This window comes from Fusarium redolens, assembly GCF_020744475.1.
Source record: "Fusarium redolens strain MPI-CAGE-AT-0023 chromosome Unknown BKA55scaffold_19, whole genome shotgun sequence".
Lineage (NCBI taxonomy): Eukaryota > Fungi > Ascomycota > Sordariomycetes > Hypocreales > Nectriaceae > Fusarium > Fusarium redolens.
The window spans coordinates 408,698-430,627 of record NW_025763682.1 but is presented as its reverse complement, the minus strand read 5'-3'; the positions used below and the strand labels follow the sequence as shown (position 1 = coordinate 430,627).

At 45.4% G+C, this 21,930-nt stretch overlaps 7 protein-coding genes across 7 annotated transcripts; 4 read left to right on the top strand and 3 right to left on the bottom strand.

Moving 5' to 3' along the window:
- The first annotated feature begins 358 nt into the window (after positions 1-358).
- Positions 359-2,331, top strand: BKA55DRAFT_653369 (ferric reductase NAD binding domain-containing protein). Its single transcript, XM_046197368.1, has 4 exons — positions 359-644; positions 698-853; positions 906-1,783; positions 1,844-2,331. Exons 1-4 carry the CDS (start codon positions 445-447, stop codon positions 2,293-2,295), a joined length of 1,686 nt encoding a protein of 561 aa, XP_046043904.1. The 5' UTR covers positions 359-444; the 3' UTR covers positions 2,296-2,331.
- Positions 2,332-2,523: 192 nt separating this feature from the next.
- BKA55DRAFT_624541 (major facilitator superfamily domain-containing protein) lies at positions 2,524-4,695 on the bottom strand. The gene is made up of 5 exons (XM_046196824.1): positions 4,198-4,695; positions 3,546-4,148; positions 3,426-3,488; positions 3,169-3,373; positions 2,524-3,112 (listed from the first exon to the last, which is right to left on the bottom strand). Exons 1-5 carry the CDS (start codon positions 4,559-4,561, stop codon positions 2,764-2,766), a joined length of 1,584 nt encoding a protein of 527 aa, XP_046043903.1. The 5' UTR covers positions 4,562-4,695; the 3' UTR covers positions 2,524-2,763.
- A 1,919-nt stretch (positions 4,696-6,614) lies between these two features.
- Positions 6,615-8,069, bottom strand: BKA55DRAFT_598250 (pectin lyase fold/virulence factor; the record flags this gene model as incomplete). The annotated part of the gene is made up of 1 exon (XM_046196207.1): positions 6,615-8,069. The coding sequence occupies one exon, from the start codon at positions 8,067-8,069 to the stop codon at positions 6,615-6,617; it is 1,455 nt and encodes a 484-aa protein (XP_046043902.1).
- A 3,254-nt stretch (positions 8,070-11,323) lies between these two features.
- Positions 11,324-13,344, top strand: BKA55DRAFT_580879 (ankyrin repeat-containing domain protein). The gene is made up of 2 exons (XM_046193992.1): positions 11,324-11,631; positions 11,697-13,344. Exons 1-2 carry the CDS (start codon positions 11,360-11,362, stop codon positions 13,228-13,230), a joined length of 1,806 nt encoding a protein of 601 aa, XP_046043901.1. The 5' UTR covers positions 11,324-11,359; the 3' UTR covers positions 13,231-13,344.
- Positions 13,345-14,793: 1,449 nt separating this feature from the next.
- On the bottom strand, positions 14,794-15,578 carry BKA55DRAFT_146933 (uncharacterized protein). The gene is made up of 2 exons (XM_046184923.1): positions 15,221-15,578; positions 14,794-15,159 (listed from the first exon to the last, which is right to left on the bottom strand). Exons 1-2 carry the CDS (start codon positions 15,284-15,286, stop codon positions 15,016-15,018), a joined length of 210 nt encoding a protein of 69 aa, XP_046043900.1. The 5' UTR covers positions 15,287-15,578; the 3' UTR covers positions 14,794-15,015.
- A 366-nt stretch (positions 15,579-15,944) lies between these two features.
- Positions 15,945-16,896, top strand: BKA55DRAFT_742734 (uncharacterized protein). Its single transcript, XM_046201515.1, has 3 exons — positions 15,945-16,119; positions 16,407-16,560; positions 16,609-16,896. Exons 1-3 carry the CDS (start codon positions 16,032-16,034, stop codon positions 16,721-16,723), a joined length of 357 nt encoding a protein of 118 aa, XP_046043899.1. The 5' UTR covers positions 15,945-16,031; the 3' UTR covers positions 16,724-16,896.
- A 1,263-nt stretch (positions 16,897-18,159) lies between these two features.
- On the top strand, positions 18,160-19,680 carry BKA55DRAFT_710604 (heterokaryon incompatibility protein-domain-containing protein; the record flags this gene model as incomplete). The annotated part of the gene is made up of 1 exon (XM_046200787.1): positions 18,160-19,680. Exon 1 carries the CDS (start codon positions 18,328-18,330, stop codon positions 19,678-19,680), a length of 1,353 nt encoding a protein of 450 aa, XP_046043898.1. The 5' UTR covers positions 18,160-18,327.
- Positions 19,681-21,930: the final 2,250 nt, after the last annotated feature.

The following is a 21,930-nucleotide window of genomic DNA, read 5'->3' as shown; positions in this document are numbered from 1 at the left end:
TACTGTTTTTTCACAGTGAACAGTTGAACATGCTGATAATCCCTGCCGTGCCCCATAATGACCATGACAACCTATCAGGGCTTGAAGCCGAGACACCCAGTCTAGCTTTCTTGGGAGCGCAGCCGATGGAAAACCGAATGAGATTGATAACACTCAAGCTAATGGATCTAACGCGTGCTAAAATTAAGAACACTCATGACACCCTCTCCGCCAAAACCTTGACCAATCAGAGCTTACAGCTGGATCGGAAAAATTCGTAGCTCGACCACTACGCAGCGTGACTGGGATCACGCGGTGGGCCTCACAAGGCACGAGAAATGCCGCTTGACCGAAAGCCTGGTTAAACTTATCAATCAAAATTTGACTCAATCTTATCAATCAGGACGGGATGTTTTATCGCCATCTGTCATTCTCCCTCCATCATACCACCGTCCCTTGGCGAAAATGGAGGGACTTAAACCACCAAGTACCAAGCAGCTGAAGAATGAAGAGGCACTGATCAAGTATGCTGCTTTTCTTTGTGGTCTCATGCTTTTCGTTGTCGCCATTCGTTGGCTGCGCAGCATTTGCATCAGATCTCCACATTTGAAAACCTCCGCATCGTTACCGACTTACGGGCGTGAGGCCTTTCTCTTGGTCTTTCAGTAAGTGAAATTGTCTGAAAGTTTGGTTAGCAGTATACTCATACTCTTCATAGGATTCTGCAGAGCCGTCTACCAGCGTCGTGGTTTGGGCGACCTTCCATGGGTTTCATCGTGATGATCAGCATCTATCTTGTTGGCAACATCGCTTTCTGCTCAAACATGCTTGCGATGCCTCAACTCTTAAATCATTGGGCCTCTAGATTTGGATGGTAGGATGTATCATTCCCTCATGGTGTTCGATGCGTAATTGACATATGTCAGGATGTGCGCTGGCAACATGGCCCTATGTGTCTTTTTTGGCCTCAAGAATACACCTTTAGGCCCTCTGGCAGCGGTTTCGCACAGCCAGTTGAATGTTTTACATCGCATTGTCGGTTATACAACTGTATTCCTCCTCGCTCTTCACGCCCTTGTCTACACGATACACTTTGGACGTCAAGGTCGCTTAGTGCGATTGTTGAAGAGGGAAGATATCGAAGGCATGGGGGCGGGTGTTGCCATGCTTATCCTACTAATGGGAGTGTTTAGACATAAGCACTACGAGCTGTTCTATGCTAGCCATATTATTGGCTTCGTGGCGGTTGTTCTCTTAACAGCGCTGCATAGACCAAACTGGGCGAAAAAGATTCCAACGGTGATGCTCATCATATTCAGCATGTGGACATTAGACCGACTCGTAAGATTTAGCAGGCTATTATGCAACCTCATCAACAACTCCGCAATTTTCTATCCTCTTCCAGTTGGAGGAACACGAGTAGTACTTAAGAAGCCTGGTATGGAAGCCGCCTTACCTGGATCACACTGCTTTTTATGGATTCCTAGACTTCGATTCTATGAGACCCATCCGTTTACTGTCGTCTGCAATGACTCCTTTGGTCTAGAGCTAGTGATGAAATCGCATGAAGGATTCACCAAAGCTGTTGGCACATTTGCAAGCCGAAATCCCAGGACTACTCTATCGGCATCGATAGATGGGCCATATGGGTCACTACCAGACATGAGCAACTACGATAAGCTGATTCTTATTGCCGGTGGAAGTGGAGCTGCCTTTACCTTTGGAGTCATGAACCGTATCATGATGCAGAGCGAGAAGGCTGCACTCCAGTCTATCGAGTTTGTATGGGCGGTGAGGCGTATAGGTATGTTTGAATCAAGTCCCGACTACACAGAAAGCTTCTCTAATAGCTGGTAACTTTTAGAACAGCTAAGCTGGTTTCGCCGCCATTTATGTAATATTGCGGAGTCGAGGTATCCCATCAGCCTGAAGGTCTACGTGACAGGCGAACGGTCAGCATGTGACTCAGTTCCAATAGCCACCAACTTACAACCATCGCCATGCGGCGCAGAAAGTGAAGTTCTTCTAGGAGCAGATACATTTGACTATGAGACTTTATCTGAGATGAGCGATTTATGCGGGTTGACTCATCAAACAACCTGCGATGAGCTGACATCTAATATTGTGTTTGAGAAGCTGGATATACATGGCATAATTAGCAACGGTGTTGGAGCATCCGGAAGTCATCACAGGGTGCTCATCGCGTCTTGTGGGCCCAAGTCGCTCATGGATGCCGTGCAAGATTCGGCAAGTAAATGGCAGATGAAAAGAAACATTAGAATAGATGTCCACTGTGAGGACTTTGGCGGCTGCTAGAATTACATTACATAGACTTGGGGCGAATTGTATTCCGATATAGATGAGTTCTATACTGTGTTCTAGTTCAGTCTTGTTAGTCTCGGCAATCGAGACGCCTCAATGATTATTGGGCTCCGCTGACATGCACTCAGATGCTGCAGGCTGGTATTGTAGGCCGCTTTAACGGACTCAACGCCGACATTAGCACTGACACTCGTGGCTCGACCGCTCAAATTGCTGGCTACACATCGGCTATGCAATAACGTTTTTGCAAGTCTTTTGATGAGGTCAAAATAGTGGGTAAGTGGTGTATTTGGTAACGACAGTCCGATAATCCGTCAATTTTCTACAACTTGTATTTCTCTGTTTGTTTTCATCTTGGAGTTCAGATTATCGATAGTCTACAAGCCCTCTTCAGATAACCCTCGCCCCCAACTATTAATACTCGAGACGCTGGCCAGTCCAAAAGTCCCAATTACAGCCAGCTTAATCATTGTTTCCAGTGGCAACCCCCCAGAAGTATCCACACCAGCTACCCATAATCAAGAAAATCAAGGCAGCGAAGCAAGCCAGAGACACCCGCCTGTTCTTTTCACCGTTCTCCTTGGTAAAGATGGCCTTCCTTTCGTTGAGTAAGTCTCCCCGAGCAATTCTCTTCTTTCGTGACCATTGGAGGTGTCCTAGGTCCACGGATATCCACGCTCCAAACGCGAGCAGTAGCGATACGAGGACGGAAAGTCCGGCAAGGATAACATAGACGATTGTCACCTTATCGTAGGAGTTGTTATCAGCGTCCTGAATCTTTCCAGTGATAATTCGGACAATGATGTTCATTCTAGAGTAAGTGTTAGTAATATGGATGGCGAAAGATATAATGGGTGTTGCTCTTACGCATTGTTCATTGTGATCTTGATGGCATAAGCGGAGCCAAAGACAGTACTGTCCCACATTGATGTACGTGTGCTATCGATAATCGTGGTAGGACCGAAGCAATATGCGAATGCGAAGACGCCGAATGATGCGGCTGTTCCTTTGACAGCTCCTGAGAAGCACACCAGAAGCATCGAGATAAACATGCCAATACCACAAAAGACCACTGTGTAGAGTTAGCAACTTCCTTTTTATGTACGACTTGATTAGCTACTGACAGACGGAAATGCGGCTTCCATAGAGATCGAGGAATACTCCCAGCAAGGGAACGACAAAGAAACCTGAAAAAAATCGTCAGAGCTAATCCGATGCGACAGTATGTTGACAAGACAACATACCTGAGTATTGTAAAACAGAACTGTACCATCCCGCTGCAATAGAATCGGTGCCAAATCTTTGTTCAGCAAGTTCTGTAGCATTCTGTAGGAATACAATAGCAGCGCTTGTTTCAAACAAAGAGAAGCCCATAACAGCCCAGAATGTCCACGGCAGTTCCAGTACCTTGCGGTATTCAAACTTGCGAGTCTTTTCAGTGAGCTTCTCGCCAGTGGCTGGATCATTAATACCGTGATAGCGGCGGTTGGCAACCTTGGTGAAGAAATAGAAGACACCGGTCATGACGTTGGTGAAAATGTTCATAAATACCGCAATCCAGAAAACCCAGGCAAAGCCTAGCTTCTTGGAGATGATGTTCGCTGAAGACTTACCGGCAAAGGCCCCAATCTTACCAATCCCTAATTCAAAGCCTAACGTTGAGGCAAACCCATTTCCAGGTGCAAACCAAGACGAGAAAACCTTATACTGGGCAACTTGGGTGGCAATGTCCCCAAGAGCTCGCACCACCCTGCCAGCCATCATGAACTTGTATGATCGAGTCTGGGCTGCCCCAGCTACCAAGATGGATCCGATGGAATAGATGAGATTGCCATACAACATGGCGCCTTGTGTCTGATCAGCGTCAAGTCCTTCCATGCTTCATATTAGACGTACCGGCTCCACCAATCCTATCAGTTACAATACCACTAACAAGCATCAAAGCAGTAACCATGAAATCCTCACTAGCTTCCAAGAGGGAGAATTGGGTATTGTTGATATGCAGCTCTTTCTTGATGGTGCTTTTCATGGCCGAGGTCACACCAGAGCTCCATTGCGACCCAAAGCCAATTGCAGTGACGAGGACGATGGAGGCAAGCTTCCAAGTCAGTGGTACTGGCTGACGACCGTCATTTTCCGGTTTCGTACAAGGTTGGGAAGTCTGCGACTCAGACAGAACGTGCTCTTCCTTGACAGAGACGTGAGGTGGTACGAGCTTCTCTTTATTTACAAAGCTCTCCGGGGTCTGTGGTTGCGCCATGAGTTTGAAGGTTGATAAGAATTATACTTAATGGATGAGATAAAGACAGTACTGGAGGCCAGGATGTTGAGGGTTGGTTGGAGTGAAAGGCAGTAGACGGAGGGCGCTTCACATACTTAAGTTTAGCCGAAAAGATATCCATGGTCGTTAGTTCTCCATAGATGCCGAGCTAGCCTCAAAAGATGTCAGAGTGTCCGTAGTAATCAGATTGATAAGATGATTGCTGCCGGCGTGGGATGAACAGCCTAAGCCAGAAAGGATTAGTGAGGTTACATTGAAAAGTTTCTCACAGTGAGAGAATCAGAGGGTCAGAAAATTTTCTGCCAAGATAATCGATCCACTTGAGCCACTTTCAAGGAGTTTCTTCACTGTGACGAGGCGTCACGTTCTCTGAACCCTGCTAACTATGGAACTCACTACTAAATTCTAGAGTCCGAGTTCGGCCTAGGGTAGGGGTTGAGTCTTATGTCACTCACGACTGGATTAATGATTTCTACTCAGAGGAAAATTAGAGATGTGTAAATACTTAAGAGAGCTATAGACAAGTCATAGGAGCGTTTTTGTGGCCAGTTTAGACTGGGCGGAGGGTATAAGATGTTACATTCATATCATCATACCGAGTAGCATTTAGTTAAAGGTATATTAAATACTCTAAGGAGCATAAAACAGCCTCGTTCCATCTAGTTACTGGCCTGGGTATCATATTCACTTCATGGCCCATTCGGAACTCTAGTTAAGTAGATATTTAGTCTTGAGAGTTACATCTTCCGATCAGGCACAAAAATGGTAGCTATCCTAGTTAGTATGCCACCCCCCGATGGTCTAGGTCACAATGATATCCTATCACTAGATTCCCGCGTAATGGAAAAGCAAAAAGGAAAGGCAAATGCGGTTAAGTGTTGGCCTACACGTTTTGGCCGATAGAGATGCTCCTATGCCGGCAAACAGACAACGGATGATAAGACAGGTTTTGTTAGACGCAACGGCCTGTAGAACAGATGCAACAGTTAGAATTGAGCTGCCGAGAAGGGTCACGTCAGGTCGACCGATCCAATCTACGAGACACTGGAAAGGACTAGCCACATCATTACCAATAGACATGGCAGCGAGAATGACGACGAGGCTACCGCCGCTTACACCAAAGCCGTAATGCTCACAGAATGAGGGGATGGCATTGATGCTGCTGATAACGCTCCTGTCAATAGCGAAAGAAGCACAACCTATGATTTACCAGTCAGGGTTACCTAGAAGCCGATAAGGAGTTGTTTGTGTACTCAAGTCCTCGATCAAAATGGTAATAGCCACACGAAAAACGGCCTTTGACCTGTAAGTCATGGAATCCTTGGCCATCTCAATCTAATGTTGTTCCGATTTCAGCTCGGAAATGCTGATTCTCAGAGCTATATCCCGTAACTCTTTGTCGTAGCCACACCGTGTGGTGTTTGATCCGTAAGAAGGGCAATTTGTTATTGATAATTAGAGGATTAACCGTGAAAACTCTGGGTCTCTGATCGAGATTGAATAAAGGCAAAGCATTATGAAAAGGAAGGTATTTATATATATATATATGTATATCAATGTATAAAAGAACATCGCACTACCCTAGATCCTCTAAAGCGATAAAAGCTTTGTGACAAAGTGGTAGGTCTCGCGGAGGAAGTCTGGCCACAAACGCGGGGAGATTTGAACCCAGCAATGATTAGCTCTTTTCATACAGAGGTACTATAGCGACGGGTAATTCAAACCCGTTTTGATCTGCAGAAATTCGGATTCCGGGTTATGTTGCGGACTTGATGCCGACACTAGGCTTCAGACCTGCAACACGCCGCTACCAAGAAAACAATTCTTTTCCGAATCACCTCATTATACTACAAAGTTGTTCTACCAGTAAGCAATAAATAGTTTGTTACTCGTGAGCTATATGCAGGTTGACTAGAGAGCCAAATAAGGTGCACCAAGCTTCTAAGAAAAGAAAACACCAAGGAGGCTAAAATAGCTAGTTCAATGACAGTCTGGCCCTTGACAAGCTACCTGTTACTAACAATAAAAATTCTCAACTAGATGTGAAAGTCAGATTGTGCACATGCTCATTTGCAAATGCGGGAATAAAATCCGTAGTTGCGTACCAGCCCGGCTTCTGCATGTCGTCCGAGATAACCTTTCCATTAATAACCAGGTTTTCAAATGTGACATTGCTGATGGTTCGGTCCTCATCATAACCGACGAATATGGACATGCTGGCCTTTGTTCCAGTGTACTTCAAATCACGCACCAACACATCCTTGATCCCTCGGCCCGGTGATGTGTTGTACTTGGTATTATACATAACACGGAAGTTGATGAGTTGGCCAACGCGAATATCTTCGACGCGCACGTCGTCGACCAAGACGTCTTGAATCAGATTGCCATCTCCAGGATTGAGTGCGATGGTTCCTTGGTAGTTGACCTGTCCCTCTCTTTGGTCGAGGATATCGACGTTGCGAATAGTTAGACCTTCAATGGTCTCAGGGTCCTCAGTATTGCCATGGGTTCCAACATTAATGGGATGTGCCACATCGGCCCAAAGAATTGAGTTTTGGATGGTGATGTTCGTCGAGTTTCCATACCATTGATCTCTGTGAGCGTAAATCGCAATACAGTCGTCTGAATTGCGCAAGAAGACGGAATCAATAAGAATGTTCTCGCTGCAGTATACATCCATTCCATCTCCCCATTGTACTGCGCTGAAGTCGCGCCAATGACTGAATGTCACATCCTTTGACTCGTAAGCCCTCGGGAGGAAGTTGATACCAACCAGACGCTCGATAAAGACGTTGTTGGATCGGTAGACCTGTAGCGCATTTCCTTTTGAACTGTACAAGAGGCCTCGTCCACGTATGGTTACATCACTCGAGTTGGTCACAGTAATATCAGGAGCTGAAACTACTGCTCCACCAGCCACATATAAAGTTTTGCCAGATCCAACCTCGAGCGTAGAATTGAGCTTGTGATAGCCAGGACCGTAGTACATGACATCTTTATCGTCCTCAGATGGCACCTTCGCATCAGGGGGGTTGGTAAAGATGTGGAGAACGTCGAAAATGTCATCGTTGACTTGAACAATAACATCTCGCGGCTCGCTCAAGGTGAAAGTAATAACTGAACCAGACTTCTTGGGGGTCAGGTTGAGAGAATAAGGTCTGATGACGGCCTTGGAAACTCGTTCTTTGAGATATCTGGCTTGAATCTCTACAGTGCCGTTGAAGTCGAAGTATGCCAGAGACGAATTGTGTTTAATAGACCCGCCGGTGGTGAAGTTGACCTCGTTGTGAACAGGTTGATATGTTTCAATCGTTTCCCACTTGCCACCTGGGACGCGAGCTTTGACATCGAAAGAGGTCGCGATAGGGACGCCATCGGGAATAGGCCAAGTCTGAAGAAAACCTCGAGGGGCCGCTGCACCTTCAGCAATGGTACTTTGACCAAGAAGGAGGAAGCATGCCGATTTGACAGCAGTGCTGAGTCTCATGGTTATGGTTGGTGTACTGCAACACAGCAGACAAGGCGGATTATGAATATGCCAGTAACTTAATTGAATTGGTAAAAGAGGAGTTGGAAAATAATAAATAACGTATTGGGTCCAAGCTAGCTACGTTACTATTTATCAACGGAACTCAATACCGCTAAAGATTCAGCCTAATAAAGAAGCATTTTCTTACGGAGCTCACTCGGCACTCTGATTCCCCGCTTCCCCGAATTGTAAGGCTTGCGCTAAGATGCATCCCGCAGCTTGGCATGCTGATCTCGGAGTCACTGCCGATATTTTTCCCGTCTCCGTATCTAGATTGGCAACACACCATACCAGAGCGCGTGTAGTCGTGTATCGCATCTGAGCGCCGGAAACTCAGTGAGAACTGATAAATAATCCGTCCGGCTTTATGTTATGGTCTCAGACAAAGAGGCATGGAGGTTCTTAAGCGAGGCGTGAAGGCTTCTTCCTTTGACCTAATTAAAATGAGGAATGCTAAATGCAGGTATGGTATCAACACAAATGGTCATCTTTGGAAACTCGGTAGGATCATTGATACCGCCAGGTTTCGTCTTCCATTGCCCGAGGCGAAGAACAGGCATTGCGCTGCTGCTGAGGACGAACAGCGGTGCCTCTCTCATCTGGCTACTGAGCTGAGGCGCTTGGGCGAGACAACTCTTGCTATGCATACTGAAAGATTCCTGGACTTTCATCTCCCCACACAAGAAGACGTCCCCATTAGACAAAGCCATACATAGAGGCGCCTTTTATATAAAAAAGCCATTATACCATCAAGGATCTCGCTCTACTATAATGATATACTGATTTATCAAGAGAGAATAGAATAATTGAGGTTGGATTACAGACAATGCAGGACTGATGAGGGATACCTTCGTCTTGGAGCTGGATTCTCGCCTCATTATGCAGATGCTGCTCAGATTATTCCGGGTAGGCCATGCATCCTGGCAGTACCAGTGGAGTGCCATTCTCACTATGTTCGGCATTGATGTCGGTCCCATGCCTCACATGAGACTGTCCTGCCACCAGAGGCCTCAAGGTTGAGGTTAAATCCAGTCGGCAAGCGCAGTAATAGGGTTTTCAAAAGTATTTCGCTGATATCTCTGTCTATAATTCATAGCTTCGCTAAACAGATTCCCAGCGGTTGACTTCTTGCAGTAAAATGAGGGACAGCATGGGCGCCTTTGTCGATGAATCGTTGTTGCGCACTGTACCTCGAGTGAGTGTCTGATAGAGCAGAACATCTAGGAAGTGGCTTGTATCTTCCCTGATGCATTCCAGTGCCGTATCCAACGTATTATTGACCGCATATTTTATGTCGTAACCATAGAGAGCAGGCCCCTCACTTTCGGCAGAAAGGGGTAGTCCAGAGTAGTATAAAATCTCGATCATACGTTACCCGTCCTCATCTCGGAGACTTGCTGCTGTACACCGTCCGCGAGATTGAGAGCTTTGAGAAATTTCCATTACCATACGGACCTCGAGATGTCGAAGAGAAGGGGGAAAATGCTGACCCGCAAGGAGTTGTTGACGTTGGATAAATAGACTTGGTGGAAACTCTTCCTGACCTCGTGAGTGTTTGAGGTTCATTCAGAAAAACACCACATGGATCAGAAAGTTCCTTTGGGCTTGAAAGGGCAAGAAAGATGCCGAAAGAACACTGATTCAAATCCATGAGTCTTTACAATTAGCAAGGGATGAGATTTGCCAATTTTCTTGGATTCGGAAAATCCCAGACAAAATCAAGAAAGGAACCATCGACCGATTGAAATCATGAGCAGGCGATGTCTACTTGGTAGCCCTCACCCTCGGCAACGCAATGCGGGCGACACAGCTGACCCTTCAGTTAGAGATGCCTCCAGACGAGATCGACGATATAAATCCGAGCAATATGATGATTGAGGGAACAACAATCGAGCCAGAAATTGAGGTTCAGTCAGGACGATAGCCTATTTGCTCTGTTCGCGCTTGACAAAGATGAGCGTTTCCGACTCCCAATAGCAGAAGGACTATATGGGTGACGACTATGCAGAGAACTCTTATGTGGACATTCTATAATCCTTAGTTGGCGCAGTCGATCCAGCACACATATCGTCATTAAATAAAAGTATTGCCAACATTACCAAGACGAGACTTCCACCACCAGAGGGTTCAATGTAGATGACCTTGGATACTAGTATCGCCACGGCTGAACTCCAGTCGGTTGGCTGATTACATCGAGGAATCCAGAGTCTGAGTGTTGGCCTGGCCGTTGATTGCCATAATGGACCATGATATACATACCCAGTCCTCCTTAGAATTCTGGGAGCTCGGCCAATTAGTATAAGTTCTTTCGTCAATAACAACCCATTAAATACCTTGTATAGACACCAGGATAGACAGTAACCTGGACCCAAAGTAAAAGCTCACAGAGAACTACATAACCTTTCTTCCTTAGCCTTATATTACTGAAGACTGGGCTTTAGAATCAAACCCCAGATATACTACAAGTGACTCAACTATGCGAGTAACTCAAGGTTAGGAAATGGAGGAATGGCGAATTGCCTTGCCGACTCTGTATTACGCTAGGATTTAATAATGCACTCAATCGAAATGATAGACATCCTGGTTCCGGAGGCGGGCATAATCGGCATATTTTCATATCATGCGTCAAGGATCTTAAAAGCATAGATCTACACCCATGGCTACACCCCAGTTCATGTTCAAGGAGACCGTCCTCGATCTCATCCAACCAATCAGCCAGGTGTTCCATGGCTGTCACTTTGCTACCTCCATCTGCCTTCGTCATCACGAGTCATAAATCCCTACTGTTCACTCACCAAGAATGTCCACACGGATTGGCAGCAGAAATTTAGACAGAACATCATTACTATGCCGAATAGCTACCGAAGTGGAATATTCAAAGAGCGCTGCATTATCGAAGATACATGAGATAAGGATAAGCTCAGCCAGTGACTTATCTTTTTATCGCAGAAGAGAGGAATACTCTTCCTAATTGTTCCGTGCCAATTGTGACTGTAGAAGGAAAGGACATCATGGCATACCAGATTCTCCACAATAGAAGCAATTTCCGCCAGAAGATCTAAATGTACATCTTGAGGGATTCGTGTATCTATTCGTGGATAATCTTGATGGCTACCTCGAAAGCCTCGGGCTTGAAGATACACAGATCACGTGTCACAACAGCATTGCGGGGTAGAGTAAGCACTGCGGACATTCCCAAGCTACGCTTGAATGTTGAAATAAGCTATAAACATTCCAAAAACTTCCTCATGGATTACATTGCAGGCCTCCCGCTAGAGCTTTTCCTTCAGATCATAGAGTATCTTGGGTCGTTGAGAGATTTGAGCTCCCTTACTCGTTGCGCTCGCCATACCTGCTGGCGGGCCTCTCAAACGCTCTTTAATATTACCTTTGCAGGTTGTTGTAAATTCCGACGTCCTGAATTGGTGTTCCAGAGGTTCGCTTTCCGCGCTATCAGGCTTGACTCGCAGCGTATGATGCAATGGTTGGTCTATCATGAGTTGAGTAGCCGGCTGAATGAGTTAGTTTTCTCTTTCCTCTTCTTATTCCAGTATCCGTCGCTCAGCTGACATCAAACCTGTCAAGTTTTGTACCTCAACTTAAGTTAAAAAACATTACTTATCTCCACCTGTCTATCATCGGAGATGCTCCGCATGTTGCAAGTCATCTTATCAAGCTTGGCACAGATCTTTGGGAGCCTGGGGAAGGTTACCCAGACCTGACGCCTCTGTGCCTCGCTGTAGCGCAGCCACATAATAAGACTCTCCTTGATGCCGGCCTTCGCATCGCTTGCGGTTACTCCTTACCAAGAGCAACAGAGTACCTGTTGACGAGGGGGGCTGATCCGAATAGGTTGAGCCGGTTTGGACTGGCTGCTATTCATCTGGCTACCATGAAAAAGGTTCCGTGGCGCAGTTTTAGAGGAATTTGTTACCTCTTAGATGGGCGAGACGACTTATACACACGGTGGGAATCAATGTTAAACAACACTCTCTACCAACTGCTTCGCTATGGGGGGGATCCGAACCTCAAATCGGCGGTATCCCGTATGCATCATTGTCAGCATACCTGTTGGCGCTCAGCAGATTGCAGTCACCGCGGGCAAGGAGTCCTTCATTTTGCCTGCGGTAGTGGCAACGAAAAGATGGTTGAACTGCTACTCCGAAACAGAGCAGATCCAGGATTATATGATGATGAAGGCTATCTCCCTCTATTCTCTGCTTTGAGTCAAGACCACGCCGGAATTGCCATATGCCTGTTACGAGACCATGTTGAACCAGGGCATCTAGTCGTCGTCCAGACGAGCCAGAGTACGACTCTTCATGTTGCTTGTCGATTTGCTTCGCCAAATGTGGTGGAGTTCTTGCTGGATCGCCGTGCTAATCCAAATGTCTCTAACTCTCACGGGAAGACACCCCTCCATGAAGTTGTCTATCAAAATTGCCCGGAGCTGGAAGATCGTGTTATCCAAACTTTACAGCTTCTATCAGATCACGGAGCCTCACCTGATATCGAATCAGAGCAGTTCGCGACGGCTCGCGATATCGGTATAATGTGCCTCTCCCCACGGATCCGTGAGATGTTTACAACCCCCCCTCTTAAGGATGTTCCAATTCCCCGCAGTCGTCTAAGAGCTTCTAAACTCAAAGCACCGGTTTCGAGGGCTCCTAGTACTGGTGGAATTCTCGCACAACATCACAACACTCAGCTAGATGCTGACAGCAACGATCCGTTTCCCAGCCTAGGAAATTCTTCGACGATCCAGGACGGTGATGCTAAGTTCAATAAGCCCCAAGCTCTGTGGTTTGACAAGCCAGTAATAGAACAACTGTTTACTTCCAAATCATCGTCCTTGGGGCTTTGCGATAATGTTGCTAGACAAGTACCGTTGGCAGCAAAATCCTCAGCTGAAGAAGTGGATAGTAAGCAAAAGGTGCCAGAGGTTGTAGAGAACGCGCAGGGAGCATTTATAACGTCAAGTTCTGCAAAGTTCTGGGGTTCGTTCTCGCCACAGCCTCATCAAGACAGCCGACCTGCGCCAGAATTGATTGGCGAGACTAAAAGTCCTCGTCACAAGAATCAGAAGAAGAAGAAATGGGTTGCTTTAGACATCGTATAATGAGCCAACGCTAGGCCACCTCCTAACAGTCAGAGGCTTCGCAATCTTAGATAGAGTCTATGAGAAATTAAGTCAGCTAGCGCCTCAGGTATTTACATTGAATTATTATCACTTCTAGTATCTTCTACGCGATGTTAGGCCAAGTTATCTCGAAAAGCCGAGACATAATTTCCAAATGTCAAGAGTCACCAGGACCTTTAAACCCTGACGCCGTTGAAATAGCATTACTCAGGGACAGATCTAGCTCGCAGGCTTATAACGAAAGTGCCGTTCCAACTTTCAGTAGATGGATCGCTTTAGTCGGGCCCTCATCACTTTCCCTTTCCTCATTGCGTTATGGTTTAGGCCCGGGAGGGCCATCCAGTAGTTGTTATAGATAGTTGTTTTTCCTTTCCTTACGGGAGTTCTTAGAAAGCTTTATTACCCATATCTAATTCTCTCTATCCTCAAATAGAAGGGCTTATACCTATATATACTAAGAATAAGCTAGATATCCCTTTTTAAACCGAATATGTAGATTGATGGCTTTTTGCTAGAGGTCTCTGCTAGAAGCTTAGTTGGAAATTTACAAAGAGCACGCCGGTTTAACAGTGGCTTCATTGTGAAGCTAGATACTTGTTGTACACTACAATTAAAATCAGGCCACGTCATCACTTTGACCCCGCATGAGACTTATCACTTCCCTGTGATTCTTGTTTCCTCTTCTCTCACAGAGCAGCCAACCAGGGCATACATCAGTGAGACAAGAGAAACCAGTGCAAGTCCCCAACCAACCACGAATTTGATTACTAAAATCAGTCTACTTTTTTAACTGCCGCCCCTCTCCATTGATTCAAATAATCACCAATCAGGGTTAGGCTGCAGTAAACGTGAGGCCAACGTCTGTATTGCTGCCTTATCCCTGGTGGGCCTCCCGGATTTGTTGGGGTCCTTTCTTGTTCCCCTACTAATTTTCTCATTTCTAATCCTCAGCTACGACCCAATCTCCTCGGTGATTTAAATAATAACTTCTTCAATCTCATCATGTTTACCTGTAGAACATACAGGCAGCAGTTTCCGACCAGTTAGCAATTGCATTAGCAGCATATAAACGCTACTGGTCATAACCCTCCTTGCTTTAAGTGTAATATATACAATCGCTACTTTAGTAGCCGGGAGGCAGTTAAATAGCACATGAACGATTTAGAGCACTGGGATGAATCATCTGAATCTGAGGGCGTTATCTATAAGTGTGATCATTACGATGACGAGTTTCATGACGAGTTTCATGACGAGGATGACCTACACAACCATAAAGCTTAGAACATTTCTATTATATTATTTGCAATTATCTATTCCAGGACTGGCATAGCATCAGCCAGGTTTATAACCTTTTTGCTATATTTTATTATACCATTTAACTTATATTCTAAAGCATGTATGCAGCAAACTTTATTGCATTAATACAATCCAATATCCTTTTTATAAAGACTTACATAAAACTGCTACCAAACTAGCCTATTACCTTGAGAGGGAATATTACTCTAAAGCTCCTCAATCGGCCAACAATCCACCCTCATAGAACTCACTTCCATTGATAACAAGCAGAAGTGATTAACTCAATCTCGACCTCAACTGATCTAAAAACACCCTCAATGGTCTATCGTCATCCAAACACTCATCGCAGTGGTCGCTCTCGATGTGCTAGGCCAAGCCACTCATTAGACTAAACGGTGTCTCGCAAGTTGGACACTGAAAGGCATAACCTGGAGTGACAGAAATGTAGTAAAATGCTCGATGGCACTCTCACCCTACTCTCAAGACATAATATCGGTCTGCAATAGAAGCACATGTTCCAGTTTCCAAATGCAGCAGCATAGCGGATTCAGTAACAAACATCCGGTCACAGCCTGCGCATTCAATGGTCCTTTCAGCATGGGTAAGCTTATGCTGTGTAATAAATGTCAGCTTGTCTTAACGTCAAGAAGTTCGGGATTAGACGAGAGCGAACCATTTTCAGATTCTGCGCGGTTTGGAAGCTTCTTCGACACACGATGCATATATTGTGTTTGTCCATATCATGCTGAGCCAGTCGATGGGCGTTCCCAAAGCTCCGATAATTGCAAACAGTGCATATGTGATGGATATCCTTGAAGTGAGTATTCAACTCACCCAATGTCTCAAAGTCCAATGGTTCGGGGCAAAGACGACAAAGATGATGTTTTCGGAGTCCTACGTATGTCTCTGCTTAGCATAGTGTGATCGAAAGCTCTTGTTACATCCAGAGCAGCGGATGCCTGTCGCGGAAGGCATTCCGGAGCATTTATAATTGACAATATACGTTATAGCACCAGAATCATGAAGTGAATGAAGTTTTTAAAGCTGGACAATCTGATGCGGGGGTTGCATAAGGCAATTGGCCGCTGAGTCTCACGTGCTTGCATTGAACCATGCATAATCTGACCCAACAGATTTGGGCCTAATCTGCATTTCCGTCCGAAGAGTAGCGGAGATACAGTGTTGTCCCATTGATAACCTTGAGCGGCATCGATTGATTTTGTTTACTCTACTGCAACCCACTCTTTATCTTTGGTGCTCGCACTTACCCTACCGCTGTGGGAATATTTCTTTGCTTGGACTGTCTTGTAGTGGCTGAAAATGCATTCCAAAGTCCAACTATCATTCTGCGGTGGTCGAGGGGCACTGGAGCTTCACAGCTCAGGTTCTGTCTGCGTACGGTAGCCTGCTGGTAGAATTTCCTGACTCCATCCCCACGTTGACGAAGCCGCCTTTTACCGTCAACGTTACCAATAGCTGCAACTATGGCTTCCATGTTCGAGCAGCCCCGAAATGGCACCCTTTTCTTGGGTGGCCAGAAGATCTCAGGTTCTGATATTAGAGACCAGAATGGTATGTCTGTCTATATCTTGTCCCGCCTTTTGCTACATGTTAGGGGGAAGTGGGGGAGACATGAGCCTTTGGTAGCATATCTTGGCATAGCTTGATATAATTTCATTACCTTTAAGATACACCGAGGAGCCAAATGTGACCCGAGTCAAGACAAGCTAAGAATCCGCGCTCAGCCAGCAGCTCTTGACGCCGCCTCAAGAGATAATGTCATGGCCTAATAAACGAGACAGATTAGACGATGATGAACGTTTTAAATAATCTTTGCAAGACTTTGATGGATAAGTTAGGAGATGTGATGCGTCAAAATCAATCGAGAGATTTAGCGAAGGCGCCTCATACTTGTATGACGACTTGGAACAACAAGAAGACTATCAAGTGTTTGGAAAAAGCAGTTGATCAATACAAGACTGTTATGGAAACTCAGATCCTGGTACGCGTATGGTAGGTTCAATTTGCTTTTCGACCAGCAATTTCTAATAATACGAACAGTAAGCGCAACGATGCAATCGTAGTGCAACAACAGAAGGGGTTTGACGACCTGTCGCAAGGCCTACAGGATTTTATCACACATTATGCCGCCGGAGAGACTCAAATGGCCGCCTGAATCAAATCAGAGAATGGGGCTATTCAGCACTACGCCAAGCTGAAGAGCTGCAAAGCAGAAGCCTCAATCAAGGACCATATAACCGAGACGGCCCAAAGGCTACAAGTTCGGAGCACCCCAGAAGTAGAGCGGGAGATGCCGATAGCCTGTAAGACATGAAGTTGATTTGCGGGTCAAATTGAATTTTCCAACTGAAGCATTTCGAGAATTGTCTCTCACAGGCGAGCTCAGCACGCTGCTAGCTCTTCTAGAGCATTCATATATGAATGGTTTCACAAACCCCTATCGTATTTGCTGCCCCAGAGACCGCCGAGTTGTAAGCCCCATTGCTGCTTGTATCCACTTTAGAGGTATTATTCAATATCCCTTTATACGATAGGTCAAGCCACAGTTTGGAGAAAGAGGCAATGCGTTTATGACAGAAGTCTTGCCTTATTTACGCCACAGTGATGCCAGCAGTATTCTTCATGATTTTAATCATAGGTGGGGACAGTCTGAAATTAATACTTACCTTATATCTGATGTCTTCGGATCTGTTTCTCAGCCTTTATGGTGCACAGGAATACATATGCTTCTACAAAAAGTCGAAGATGTCTTGTGCTATTACTCTCTCACACTCGGCAAGGATTATATATTACCAGTGCAGAATCAACGCAGCTGTATTTAGTCTTAGATAAACTAACTGGGGTATCAATAAAGCCTAATAGGCACACTTATTTATGACGCCACAGTCAATAATATCTTTATGTATTTACCTGAAGCTACATAAAAGGAATAAGGTAAACCATAGGGTAGGTCATTAAATGGGGCACTGGCTCATCCAATTAGTATCTGCAGTCCACATCCTCTTAGGTATTGGGAAAGAGAGGTTACAAATATCGCATAATCCAATCAGCTATTAGACAGTGTATTGAGGTTACTAACGAAAGGCCACGTCACCTGCTTCGGTGCCTAAAACCGCCGGGACAACTTTTATATATGCCAATTTATACAAGACTGAATGAAGTTTCAATTTCCTCATGAACTCGCCATAATGGATGACAGCCAGCAGCAAATACTACAGCTACCAGGAGGCATTCAGCCTCATTATTGTCGACTGTGTCGCAATCTCATGATTATCGACAATCCAGGAGACAGAAAAGACGAAGAAAGAGGCAATTGTCTACACACCTGGAAGATATATACTCTGCAGCAAGTGTGCGAATTCGCCAATAGTGGCTGTGTGATGTTCTCTCTACAACTCAAGGAACTACATCAAACCCAAAATGGTTCGATATCTGGGCTACTGCGCGAAATCTGCGGAGCTGCATATAGCAAGCTGCTTCAATTGTTTTATCCCATCGTTCCCCTACGTGTGCTGCTCGAAGAATTGAATGATTTAAGTCTTCGTATCCAATTCTCAGCCAATGATGGAGGACGACTTACATGTAAATGGATGATAAAGTACGCCCAGGTAAATTTGGAACAGAAACCGATGATACTCTTTGCTGATGAGGGTGATTACCCTACACCTCTCCGTTTAGTGAAAGTACTTCTAACATTCTCCAGAAAGTTGTCCAAGCAATCGTATAGAGAGCATCCCGTTGCAGCCCAAGGCTGAGTTAATGACGGCAAAACGTTGGCTGCAAGAGTGTTTGAATAATCACGAAGAATGTGGAGAGATAGCCGAGCCACAGATGCCTAGGCGACTTATTTATGTTCGAGGTTCTGGTTGCAAAGCCCTACGCCTTGAACATGCAAACACAGCCCAGTTTGTATCCTATGCAGCGTTGAGTTACTGCTGGGGCGATGCAGGCCAGAACAGGTTCAAGACAGAGAAGGATACCTTGGCTATGCGAAAACAAGGTTTTGATTTTATGCAGCTGCCAAAGACGTTGCAAGATGCAGTAAAGGTAGCACGCGCCCTTGGCCTGGACTACCTTTGGGTGGATGTTCTCTGTATTATTCAAGATTGCGAGAAGGATAAGAACAAAGAGATTTCTAAGATGTGGCAAATCTACCAGAACGCCACTATCGTTATTTCAGGAGCCACGGCGTCACACAGCGACCAAGGCTTCCTCCACGAGCGCGATCTTCGATCCTGCTACCTTAGCACTTGGGCAATCCCCTGGCACGAAGTTGACAACGAGGGCAACCGATTTGAAGACTTTGCATTTTGCGCTGAAGGAGAGATCAGGCGCATCAGGGCAGAACCAATCGATTCGCGTGCTTGGACTTTACAAGAAAACAAGCTTGCAAATCGAGTTTTGCGGTTCGGGAGCTCACAAATGATTTGGCGTTGTGCTCATGACTACCATGTTGATGGAGGATCAAATGAAGAAGAGTCCCCTGATAAATACTCCACGGTTGATAAAGTAAAGAGGTCCTACGAATGGACAGATATGGTTGAAGAGTTCACTACTCGGTCCATCGGCAAAGCAAAAGATCGACTACCAGCCTTCGCGGCTGTAGCAGCAGACCACGCCAAACGCCATAATATCGGATCTGATCAGTATATGGCAGGACTGTGGACCTCTTGGATGGCGTTCGGCTTGCTATGGTATATCAAGGATGTTAATGATCAAGCAACCTACCCGGACATACTGTCAACTGAAGAGAAATCTCCCACCTGGTCGTGGCATTTGGCTCGCAGCGGCATATCCTGGCCAGAACCCATACCGTACCAAGGCGACAGCGATCGTTTAATGTTAGATGTGAAATGTTGCCAGGTTGAACTTGAAGATGATAAAGTTGAATATGGACGCGTTAAAGGAGGAAGTTTAGAGGTAGATGGAGCATTGTTGAAGATTCGCTTGCTGGGAACCCGACCCGTATATGCCAAGCCTGGTGGACAAGAGGTTTCTGCCCCAATTCAAATCCGGTGGGATAGTCAAGACATTCCATGCGAAAAGGAGTTCTTTTGCTTGGCAGTCCGCGACATGGGCAGATTTATCACAGAAGGCATAGTTCTGAAGTAAAGCAGTGGGGCTTTTTACAGGGTCGGGTACTTTCAGCCAGATTACCAGACAACTACTCCTATTAGTCCAATTTGGCTGGATCGGAAAACTATTATAATTAAGTAAGTTCTTTTAAAATACTCTTTATCTAGCTGATATTAGCAAGATTGAATATTGGAGGGATCAAGCTGGTGCAAGACAGTAGACAACCCTACTCCTCGCTATTCCATTTCCCCATCAGTATCAGTAGGCAAGAAGTAGACTAAGTTCGACCCTGGGCATAGTTTGGCTTATGGCCGTCCAACTACTTATTATTGGTGTAGCCAAACAGAGCAGCGCCTGCGACCATGTTCTGAGATGTATCATCAAGCTTCGACAAGGCATACCCAAAAAGAACACTTCCCCGACTATGAGAGTGATATCCAGTATGGCAAATTTCTTCCGTAAGAGTAAAAGTGGCTTATACCCAGCAGCAATTATTGGAGTGTTGGGGCATTTGTCATTACCCATCTGGAAGAGTCTTTTCATTGATCGAAGCAGCATCAGTCCCGTCAGAATGAAGACTGGTGAGAAGGTCAGACTTGTATGCAACACTGACGCCCTGGATCTAAATCTCGTGAATTGTAAGCTGCATGGATCCATCCAGAATTGGTCCAACAATGGTGCCTTCTCTCTTGATTAGTTCCTTGGCCGAAAGGATCTCGCATATTAATGCAAGGGGCGACGTTTCCAGCCTCAGCAGTGGCACGGGCAAAGATCAGGATGGCTTTAGGACATTTAGGCAAGTCTCCGCCCTCAAGGTCGTTATAAGTAGCTAGCTGTAGAGCCTTGGACTCACTGGCCTCATGGATGGCTAGGTCTATAGGCTTATGAGAACTGACAGGTATGGCACCAGCGCCAAGAACCAGGAAGAAGTGGGGGATAGTAGAGAAATATCATGCGTGTTTCTAATAGAATATGCACGAGTTGTGAATTGTATTTACTGTCTTGGTGGATACTGGTATCTCCCAGGGTGATGAACCTGCTATGGAACGATGTCATCGTTCTCAAAAAGTCCATCACTCTGCCTCACACTTCAATCTTCTCTTGGTCAAGAAATAAAACCATACATATTACCCCAAACTTACTCAAGGGAGATATTCGATCTTCCATGATATAGTACAGTGAAGGGCTGACGCGTACTCATCTACTCAGCAAGAGATTTTCGCATTCACGAATGTGACTGAGAGGATCAGCGGACCGTGGATCCACATGATTCAGGCATAACTGACAGCTTGCAGATCACTTTCTCTGCGCCAATTGAATTTCGGTATCATGCTGCTTACGATGTTTGAACTTATAACAGGCTGTCAGGCCCTGGTGTTAATTAGTCTGATGTAATGGTGCTTAAGACTGGAACGGCAGTTGCTGTTTCACATGCTGCCGAAGTAAAGGGATAGGTTCTTCTGTAGTGTTTCAGAATCGAAATGGCTCCCCGGGCTTCAATTTTCCCTTGAATTATTCATTCAGAATTTCTTTGTATGAACACTGGTCTAGTTAAAGCCCCGCACTCTCTTGATAGATTCTGTATGCTTGGAAGAAGATCTAAATCTTGGGTTATAGTTTATAGTTTTTAATGCCGTGAGAATATCTGATTATAACAATGAAAACCCAAATCAGAATTGTTAAACTATCTCTCACTTGCTTAGCTTAACGTAAAATGAAGAACATCGCATGGAATATAATCGCCTCAAGGACTCGGTATTGAAGCTATAGTCCAGCCAGATATATCGTTGTTCCTAACCGAATTACGACAAACTACCGGCATTGTCTTTGTATTGTCAGAAGGCTCTGACATAGACAGCCGCGGGAGGTCTTAGAATGTTAGGGATAATTATAAGACTTGCCAATCGGGACGATCACATACCAGAAGATCAAGGTTTAAGCCCAGCGCGGTGGGGCAGATTCAATTGCCAGGACGTTCCAAGTGCACATCTCCCAACATCCATATATGCCGACAAGCTCATGACATGTAACGCACCTATCTTGATGTTTGACTTCTAATTCCACACAGTGGCGACCCCAGGAGGAATTGGATCACCTCCTTTGGAGACTCACGTATGTTAGCATTGTCGAGAAAGGGCAACGATAGCAGGACTCCCCTCTAAGGCAATTCTAAAATGGCCTGTGAAAACTATAAATCAGCTGCATCTTCCCTTCTCATCACTCGATCATCAGCACTCACAATCAGCACTTTTCTGACACAACCACTTTCAATCTTACAAATCCTAC

Coding starts and splice junctions, on each gene's coding strand:
- BKA55DRAFT_653369 (XM_046197368.1), top strand. CDS start 445: ATGGAGGGACTTAAACCACCAAGTACCAAGCAGCTGAAGAATGAAGAG. Junction 645..697: donor GCCTTTCTCTTGGTCTTTCA/GTAAGTGAAATT, acceptor TACTCTTCATAG/GATTCTGCAGAGCCGTCTAC. Junction 854..905: donor TGGGCCTCTAGATTTGGATG/GTAGGATGTATC, acceptor GACATATGTCAG/GATGTGCGCTGGCAACATGG.
- BKA55DRAFT_624541 (XM_046196824.1), bottom strand. CDS start 4,561: ATGGCGCAACCACAGACCCCGGAGAGCTTTGTAAATAAAGAGAAGCTC. Junction 4,149..4,197: donor TGATAGGATTGGTGGAGCCG/GTACGTCTAATA, acceptor ATCAGACACAAG/GCGCCATGTTGTATGGCAAT. Junction 3,113..3,168: donor AAGATCACAATGAACAATGC/GTAAGAGCAACA, acceptor CACTTACTCTAG/AATGAACATCATTGTCCGAA.
- BKA55DRAFT_580879 (XM_046193992.1), top strand. CDS start 11,360: ATGGATTACATTGCAGGCCTCCCGCTAGAGCTTTTCCTTCAGATCATA. Junction 11,632..11,696: donor TTGAGTAGCCGGCTGAATGA/GTTAGTTTTCTC, acceptor AAACCTGTCAAG/TTTTGTACCTCAACTTAAGT.
- BKA55DRAFT_146933 (XM_046184923.1), bottom strand. CDS start 15,286: ATGGACAAACACAATATATGCATCGTGTGTCGAAGAAGCTTCCAAACC. Junction 15,160..15,220: donor CCGCGCAGAATCTGAAAATG/GTTCGCTCTCGT, acceptor TTTATTACACAG/CATAAGCTTACCCATGCTGA.
- BKA55DRAFT_742734 (XM_046201515.1), top strand. CDS start 16,032: ATGGCTTCCATGTTCGAGCAGCCCCGAAATGGCACCCTTTTCTTGGGT. Junction 16,120..16,406: donor TGATATTAGAGACCAGAATG/GTATGTCTGTCT, acceptor TGGATAAGTTAG/GAGATGTGATGCGTCAAAAT. Junction 16,561..16,608: donor CAGATCCTGGTACGCGTATG/GTAGGTTCAATT, acceptor TAATACGAACAG/TAAGCGCAACGATGCAATCG.